This window comes from Gouania willdenowi, chromosome 17, assembly GCF_900634775.1.
Source record: "Gouania willdenowi chromosome 17, fGouWil2.1, whole genome shotgun sequence".
Classification (NCBI taxonomy): Eukaryota; Metazoa; Chordata; class Actinopteri; order Blenniiformes; family Gobiesocidae; genus Gouania; species Gouania willdenowi.
The window spans coordinates 16,526,232-16,535,764 of record NC_041060.1 but is presented as its reverse complement, the minus strand read 5'-3'; the positions used below and the strand labels follow the sequence as shown (position 1 = coordinate 16,535,764).

Below are 9,533 nucleotides of genomic sequence, written 5' to 3'. Positions count from 1 at the left end.
TATGGGCTAACTTCCTGCATGACATTTAGATAACATGCAAGGTAAAAAACCTGTCTTTGTTAGGTAAATAAAGCTCAACTCTATATAGTAAACAAGACGCAACAACACACACACAACAACTTTCAGAGCAAAAGCCCTCGCTATACACTAATAGACTATAAGTTCTAGTCAACAGTAGGGTTAGGATGATAAACTGAGTTCACAATATGATACAACACAATAGGCCAGTGGTTATCGAACCTTTTCAGCCTGCGATCCCAAAATAAAGGTGCCAGAAACTGGGGACCCCCACTGTTACAATAATGGGTCAACATATGAGACATTAGGTGGGAAAAGTGGTGTAAAGGGTTTATACGTGCCATAAATGTCTTGCAAGTGTAAACGTGCAGAAAAAAGCATTGAAATTTGATGGAAAAGTGGCAGAAATGGGAGTAATGTAGCAAAAATGCATTAAAAGGAGCAAAAATAGGGCAAGAAAAAATGATAAAAAATAGGTTAAAATATGGCAAGTTTGATGTACAGTAGTTGCAGACAAAGGGTAAAAATAAGCAAAAATGGGCTCAAATTGTTAAATTTTTTGTTTTTTTATGGGTACCCCAAGGGTGAGAACCCCTGTGATAGAGGATAATGGGCTCGCAATAACAATACGATAATTTTGGAATGGGAAAAAAGCCAAAAAAAACTACAGCATCCTTTTATTTGACTGGACAAAATAACATACTCACTTTGTATGAACTTTTCAACTCAATGTGAATATGAAAAGTGAAAACAAACATATTACAGTGTGCAGTAGATAGTGTGGAATTTCTTCCAATACCAATACCCACGACGATAAGTACAGTATATGCGATATACCTTGTCGTATGATCGACATATCGTCCAACCTTTTACCAAAAGATTTCAACTTTAAAATGATATGTTTGACATCATAAAATTGCACATTTATATTTAACTACTGAATTAATTTAGAAGCAAGTTGTTTGGTAGTTGATTAGCATTCACTAAAAACACAGAGCTCATGTAATTACATTTTTTTTTTTTTTTTTCTCAAAGTACCTTTTAACATGCCAATAGATTTCTGGTGGGTTTGATAAGAAATCACTACACAATAACAGTGTGCCTGTTCACTTGAAAATAACCTATATCTTCTTTTTACAGCCAGCTACATTGTTTCTCATTGTTTGATGCTTCCCTGGCTCTCTGCTGGTAAAACAGTAAAAGGCGAACAATGTTTTGCAAGGTGCTGAGTTTCTTGGAGGCAGGCGGTTTGCTGTGATAGCAGCAACAGTAGCTTGTGGGAGCAAAGTGGTGAAATTCTCAGACAAGATTTAAACAAACAGAGAGGCAGACGTTAGCCCTGCTCTTGCCTCGTCTGGGCTCCAGACTAAAGAACCAGCCCATGAGAGATCAGACACTGCCATCTCCAGATCAGCCTCAGAAGTATTTCAACAACTGACAACATATTGGACTCAGTAAATAAATAAATCAGTTCCAACAGTTAAAATGGTGGCATCAGTTTTTTATTTAACATTCAACAAAGTGCAGTATTTAGCAGCAAGAATAGCATATTGTAGAATAAATTATTGAGTAGTGAAAAAGTGTTATTTTTTAATCCAGTTTTTCCCCTGTTACACATATTTAACAGCTGCCAAACTAAAGTTAACTGTCTAAAATACTGTATTTATTTAAAAAAATATGATCACATGGATATTGATACAACAGAAATAAAAGTAATCAGCAGAAGAGGCCTTTGTAATTGACACATATGTTCTTGTTGTTTAGTTTACAGTGAATTCTATCCATCAGAAGTCACCATAATTCCCAAAATCTGACTCTTTATTGTCCCATCTTGGCAAGACTTTCGATCGCAGGTCGAACATCTGTCGAGTTTTCCCTGAGGAAATATTTCCACCTTGAGGCCTTTCTCTGTTTCATCCGGCTGACAGCTTTTCTCACTTGCATCACCATCTGCTGGAAACACTGAGACGGGGAAAAGAAAGTTTGTATTCAGACTTTAGTCCCTCAGTGAGGCCAGAATCAGTGCAATTAACCACTCTGCATTTCAACTGTGGCCTCTTTGTAAGGTCATTGCTGTTGCGTCAATCACAGGTCAAAATCTGCATTGCACTGAAACTTATGTGTGTGCCTGTGTGCGAGTTATGTCACCTGGCTTGAAATAGGCACAATAAATGCTTTGTACAAATTAAACATGAGGCCAGAGTTGTTTTTGTTTTTTTTGTATCTTTGTAAAAGCAGCAGTGATATTATTTGTATCCTCAGAATATGTTTATAAAAATATGTATAATTGCCCAAAATCAGTTTTGAGAACTTACATAATACATCAAGTGATAGTTTAAAGTAAAACGGGCAATTCTATAGGATCTTTGTCCTGAAACAAAGCTAAAATAGTGAAATTAACTCCTCAGAAATGAGATTATAAGTGAGTCACATGAACGCATCTTGTTTCCAAGGCCATGATTTAAAATCTGATTGTCCAGAAATGATTACAGTTAATAAAGGAACCAAAATTTTATTCGAGTTTTGACTCTTTTGACATATTTGTACCTGCCATTAGTTTTTGTAATGACATTTTTGTACTTTTTGTCAAAACTTCCTTTACATTGTTTTCCCATGAATAATCCATATACTGATACAAGTTCAATGGGAATATTTCTTAGACCCTAAAGTCCAGCAGTATTCTCAACAATGTTTGAAAATGTTTGCACATTGATTTGTTTGTTTAGTGTCTGTCTTGGATTAGTGCAGAAGGCGTATTATTCTACTGCTTTTCAAGACCTTTTTACAGGTAAAAATGTTCAGGAACATGCTGCATCTGTTGCATTTATCGCTTTGGTATAGTCTGTTTTTATTTGAGAAAGTTTGGGATCTCTTACAAAAGCACAACAAAAAAGCAGTAGCTTCTGAACCTGAACTGAAGCTGTTTTTTTTTTTTTGGTAAATTTCTCAAGTAATACACTGTGGAATTCTAGGATACGCTCACACTTTTTCACTCCTTTTAAGCTTGTCTGGAAATCTTTAGAAAATATGGTTCTCACTCAAATCAAGTATTTTCAAAGAAAACCATTCTCTTTAGTTTCCCTCCCTGCAGTATTGTGCTGCTTGAAAGGGTAGCAGTGCTCCTGTTTATATGGACAACAAAAATATACCAGGAGATTGCCTCACTCACACTTTTTGGCATGTGGCCAGTCTGTTTTATGATTGAAACCAGATTGTTCTTGACCAATTTGTAGAGAGCAGAAAAATATATTGTAGTAACGCACGCTCTGCTCAAGAGGGAAGAAGAGAAACACGTACATCTGTCACTGCAGCATCTGTAAAGGTATATGTTTTCCCCCTCAGCCATTGCGGCATCTGTCCTCAAGGTACTAAGTGTGCTTCTTGTTAACGTGTGGTAATGATAACTCTGAATGTGAAACAAGAAAGGCTTGATTTATTCTCATCAGCCACTTTCCGTAAACTGTACTCTATTCTCAATCTAATGAGGCTGTTTTTGTGTCACATGACTGCAGCTGAATGACTGAGGTCTCCTGTTGCCAGAAACCACTAAACGTCTGCCAAGAAATTATGACTTATTGTGCTGCAGAAAAACATTCAACTCAAGATTGGTGTCAGATTTAACGGATTTAACAAACCGAGAACCAAAAACAATGGATTTATTTAAAAAAAAAAAAATTTAAACAACTTAAACAAAACTTGCCTGTATTTTTTTAGTTATAGTTAAAAATGTTTCACAACTTTTCAGAACATGGCTCTGCAAGCTCTGAAATTCCCCTGACACACTTTTCAAAACTGAATTTAACCTCAACTTTTTAACCTTACTGTCTGATTCGAGCCACATGTTCCAATCAAACATTGCTTCAGTTCATTTTTTTTCACTGCTTTTTTTTTTGTTGTTGCTGTAGAGCTGATTGAGACATCATGTGACATCAAAAAAAAAAAAAAGCACACAGTAATGCTTCCTTCACCACCGCCCACACACAGACACGGCACACACATGCACACATCAAACGCATTCATCTCCTCAGGGCGGAGGCAACACAGCAGTTCATTCACTGACTTTGAAGGCTAAGCCACTAGTAAACACAGGAAACGTCATCAGCTGCAAGCACTGACGAAAACATCAACACAGTAAAAGGAGAAAGAGAGAAGGGAAGTGCCCTGGAACTTACCATGAGTTGTTTCCCTGCCTGGTTCCTCTCTGACCTCAACTCCCTAAAAGCAGGGTCTCATGTTTCAAGCCCCCATGGCACTGGGACTGACCGCACCCCCTCCTCTACACCATGCTGGTGCTCTGGCAGCCTTTTCCTGGGTAGACAGAGGTTCTTACAGCCTGGGGTAGGTGGGATCCTTTCCCACACCGACCATTTTGAGGATACAGTGGTGGCTTTTGAGTTTTAGAATTGGCGGTGCCATTCTGTATAATAACCTTAGGTTCTAAGGTTTGTGGTTGGGGCTCTCTATAGGTTTGAATTGTGTGGTTTGAGCACCGATGAAATGGGTGACCATTAGAGGCCAGCTTTTTGCTGCTTGTGTCCTTGTTAAGACCGGGTGGGGAGAAACGATTTGTCTTTACAACCGACGCCATGTGAACAGGTGAGGGAGAGTGAGTTCTGAGAATGATGTGGTCTTCATCAGCATGCTGCATTGCATTGGGTGACATTAGTCTGTGAGCGGTCAGCTGAGACACACTGGGCACTCCAGAATGAGCTGTGTCCTGTAAGTCATCTGTTGACCCATGGGTGATGCAGGGAGTCTCCTCTCTGAGGTCGATATTGGCTGTGAGGCGATCAATCTGGTCAACCACCTAAATGACAATAAAGAAAGTGAATAGTCTGGAAATCTAACATCATCTTAGACACAGTCCACATGTTTAAAGCCTTGCTTTTATTGTCTCTAATCTTTTGTAGTTACGCCTGATGATCCTTAGGGTTAGGGCTGTTTAATTGTGAAATGCTGGATCAACTTTTCAGTTTTCCTGTTTGGTATGGATGCCCAAAGATAAAGCACTGACAAGATGGAGGTAAATGATATATTGGATGTTATTGGCTTGATTAGGGTTCAGAATAGAATTCTAAAGCAGCCATACTGAATGTTTAGATTGAGCTAAAGTCAATGGGTAGACCTGGGCATGTCTCGTAGGGTTCTCGAGTTTCCAGATTTATTGCTTAATGCTTGATCTCACCGTTAAACACAGGTGTCGTATCACTTGTTTCTATTTAAGGGGTAGTTAAGGTTAAAACAAAGGTTGGGGCAAATGTTAAAAGCCAAAAGGTTTGTGAGAGGATAATGCTAGAGAAATGACCCATTTGAGGTCAAGACTGATTGCTAGAATTAGAATGAAGTGCGATTTATGCATCATGTCGACGCTCTAGCTACGCGTAGACCTCTGCGTTGAAACGGATCCCTACGCTGTATTCTGACAAAAGGTCTTTCTTGAGTCAACACTGCCATTTTCAAACTTTTTGTTTTAGGGCATCCCCTAGCTCTCACTTTCCTCTTTTATTGTCTTATTTATTTTTACATTTTACATAAGTTTTTATTTCTAGTAATTAAAGCAAAAGACCTTGCACGGATGAGTAAGGTCAAATGTGAAATGGATGCTATAAGTGTAAAGGTATCATTTACGTTTTCAAAGCATTTTTTTTTTTTTTTTATCTGCTAGTGGAAAGGTGTCGATTTCTGCAGCATTTTGCAAAATGTCAATGCAAATTGTATTCAACCCCCTCACCCTTCAATAAGAGATTAAGTCTGAGTCGCAAACAATGCAGTCAGTCACAAATAATCATAAAAATGCGCTCAGAGGAACACACACACACACACACACACTCTCTGTCGTGTCTCGTCCAGTCTATGCATCCAAGCTTTGTACATTTAATTGTACACATAGAATTACGTAGCTGAAATGGACGTCTGTGTTGGCACACCTGATGTAAACAAAAGGATTAAATATCTATAATAACAGACCTTCCTACCTCTTTCATTTCGATGTGAACTTGCTTCAAACCACCCAACACATCCTCCAGATCAGTCACCACTTGTCGGATTTGATCCCTCACCAAATCCTGGCTCCTCCTCTGCTTCACCACCTCTGAACACTGGTGCTGGTGGCCATTGATTTCTGATTTGGGAGGCTCTGATTTCATAATGCCTGTGGAGGAAGGTGTCGAGGACCTCATCCGCCTCCTTTGTTTTAAGTGCATTTGTGGGATCTCTGTGGGAAAGAACCCTCTGTGTGATCCTCCACATCCATTAGTGCCTTCCTCAGATCCACCCTTTAATCTGCTTTCCTCCTGATGGGTATCTCCTTCCTCTTTTTCCTCAAAAAACACATGTTTTGATCCATAATGGCCATTGGGCAATTGCAGATGGCATAGCATTGAGTTGTGTGGGACCTTATAATAGTTCTCATTGCTGCATCCACAGTCCACCTCCTCATCTAAGTTGACATACCTGACACCCTTCCTTGCACTGTTCCCCTGACCTTTGACCTGTAGATGAGGAAGAGGATGTGGTATTCCAGCAATAAAAGAGAGTGTCCTTGTGTCATTGTGCATCACACAGCAGCACGGTTCTCTGGCATATGAATAGTTCCTCAACATAGGCTCTGGGTGGTAGTTCCACTGGGTATGTTTCAAAGTCCAAGGACAAACTTGGCTTGGTTCATGAGGGTGGCTGTAAGGGTCTGGTCCTGTAGACATAGGCCTTCTCTGTGGGCTGCAATAATGGCTTCTCTCAACTCGGTCCACTGCAAAAGAGTTGCCTTCAACGTCCTTAACCCATTTAGACTGGATGTCACTCCTACAGTCAAGTGATGGGTGGTCCATCTGTCTGTTTGGTGCTGGTTGGCACCCTTGCGCACCGTGATGGCCCCACGACTGTTCATAACGTGCGCATTGCTGGCAACGACAGGGGATGGAGGTGTTGTTTTGTGGAAGAAAGCCATTGTATCCCGTACTTTTTGTGCCCTCTGCGTACATTTCCAAAGAATTCCAAAGAATAGTGGGGGGAAAAAAAACACCTCAAAAGTCAACTGTTTTTTTTCCCTCCAAGCTTTCAGCAGCCCAGTGATTCGGTTCCTCTGTTTTCCTCATCTGCGTCTTCCCAAAAAAAACTTTTCTCCTGGTCTTTTTTTACTCATAACGTCTCCCTCCCTTTCCTTCCTGTCTGTTGTTTTCTTCTTTTTCTCTCCTCTAGTCCTAAATCTTTGCTTCCACACTTTTCCAAACCTTTCTCTTCTTACTTCTCCTAACTTTTTCTTACTTCTTCTTCCCTCTCTCCTACACGGGGCCCCTCTACACCTCCCTCTCTGTCTCTCTCCTACCTCTCTGCCTCGTTCTTCTGTCTCATTTGCTGCTGCAGGCTTCCAGCCTCCTTCGTTCTTTTTCTCTCTCGGGCAGTGTATTTCCCGTTTCCTCTCCTCCCCTCCTGTGCTTTTTTCTCTTTCTCCAACTCTTACCCTGCCTCTTGTCTCTACTATATCCTCTCACTTAGTTCACTGTACCTGAATTTGAAATTCCATTCTCTCTTCAACATTTGAATTCCAGCCATTGTTGGGGAAGGGCTCCATACGTTCCGGTCTTTAAAAAAAAATGCCTAAAACAGTCCCAGCTCTGGTCCGGAGCTCATTAGTTGAAGTCAAGCTTTAGCACTCTGCAATTAAATGCTGTCTGGGATTCCTTAGCCAGAAACTGAGAGAGGAGGGGAGGAGAAAAACGCGGGGAGGTGGGGTCTCTGACATATACAGACGAGGGAGTAGACAACATTCTGACTCAGGAGACTGAGCCACAGCCTTTGTATACCAAGAAGATTTTTTCAATTGTCTCTAACTACCAGCTTATTTACTTAATGATTATGTTAGAATAGCATGTCAACCAAAGACTTCACCAGTGTCCCAGTTAAACTCTTTAAAGCTAGCTCTCCTTCACATTAGGTCTCTTGTTAACAAATCACCGTGAATTATTGATATCATTCTGACACATCACTTGGAATTGTTTCTTGTCAATGAAATGTGATCAGTAGCCTATCAGTGATGCTCTCCTCAACAAAAGTGAACCACAAAAACTGCAATGATTTTAAAGGGTGTCATAACTGCAGGAAAGATTTTGCAGTTGTTGCCAAGTTATACTGCTGATGTATAAATCTCTGAATGGGTTTGGTCCAGAATCCGGCAGTGAGATGTTAGCCAGGTATCATGCCAGGTTTTCTATCTATCTATCTATCTATCTATCTATCTATCTATCTATCTATCTATCTATCTATCTATCTATCTATCTATCTATCTATCTATGAACACTTCAGGATAAAACGTGGAGCCCAGAGTTCACAGAAAACATGGCAAGGCAGCTTTTAGTTGTAATTCTGCAAAGAAGTGGAACAAACTGCCAGCAGAGCTGAAGTCAGCTTCGCATGTAAACATTTTGTCATGGTCTCTGCAAGGTTGTGTTTTGTTTTGAAGCCATGTGGTTTCCTCATTTAGTTTGTAATATTCTGTTCAGTGCCTGTTTATTTTGTACATGTTTAGCTTTTGGTTTCTTGGTGACCTTGTTTTGGCATCTTTGTTCATTCTTGTCTTTCTGTGCTTTTAGGTATTCCTGCTTGTGTCTTTGATTAGGCTCCATCTTGTTTTGCACTCAAGTGTGCTTCATTCAAATCGGCCACCTTTTCTATTGTAAATGAGTTTAATATGTGCTGGTTCTTTGTCTTTAACATCATATTCTCTGCCCCCGTGCTGTGGCACCTTCCCACTTCCAGATAAGTCAATCTTTATTTTCTACTTTCTCATTTTCAGTTTCCAACAACAAACATGTACTGATTTTGCGAACGTGCCCGCTGCATTTGGGTCCTCCAACAATTCACTTCTGACACATTTTAAAATCTAAGTTAAGAAATCTCCTGTTCTCTGCTGTTAATGACTGAGAGGGAGATTTTTAAAGTCTTTAATATTTAAAAAAATATATATTATTGTTATTTTTTAAACTCTGTTTTAATCAATCCATCCATTGTCTGAACCGCTTGTTCAGTCACCGGGTTGCTGTTTTAATGTTTTGTAAATTTTTCGCTTTTAGTCATTTATAAAATGTGCTTTACAAATACATTTGCATCACCTTACCAGGTTTATTCTCTTTATTTTAGCTCTTCTGTGATTAGTATCATTGTCTCAGGTTATACCCCAAAATGTCACCCCAACAGATAAGTAAAACATGATGAAAACTAATCCAATACAGGAGCTAAAAGCAGTGGCGCCTGCTTTTATGTTCATGTATAGTCTTATGGTTCACATTGGCATAAATTGTGATCTTCTATATCAGTTTTGTTTTAGCAAAGACCAACATTTTGTCCATGGGAATTAAACCATTATGGAGTTTCTGTCTCAGTACAACTGAGTTTATTTTTAAAGAAAATAACAGGAGCTCAGAGAACAATGGGTTGTGAGATAGAATGAGCAAGAATAACATTGGAGGAGGATGAAGTTCTCTTAGCCAACCCAGCAGAGGGATGAGAATTCAAAGGCT

The 9,533-nt window shown here is 39.6% G+C and overlaps 1 protein-coding gene across 1 annotated transcript; it reads right to left on the bottom strand.

Moving 5' to 3' along the window:
* Positions 1-1,511: 1,511 nt before the first annotated feature.
* Positions 1,512-7,697, bottom strand: LOC114479773 (uncharacterized). Its single transcript, XM_028473623.1, has 3 exons — positions 5,994-7,697; positions 4,191-4,825; positions 1,512-1,980 (listed from the first exon to the last, which is right to left on the bottom strand). The coding sequence occupies exons 1-2, from the start codon at positions 6,996-6,998 to the stop codon at positions 4,295-4,297; spliced, it is 1,536 nt and encodes a 511-aa protein (XP_028329424.1). The 5' UTR covers positions 6,999-7,697; the 3' UTR covers positions 1,512-1,980; positions 4,191-4,294.
* Between the last annotated feature and the right edge of the window lie 1,836 nt (positions 7,698-9,533).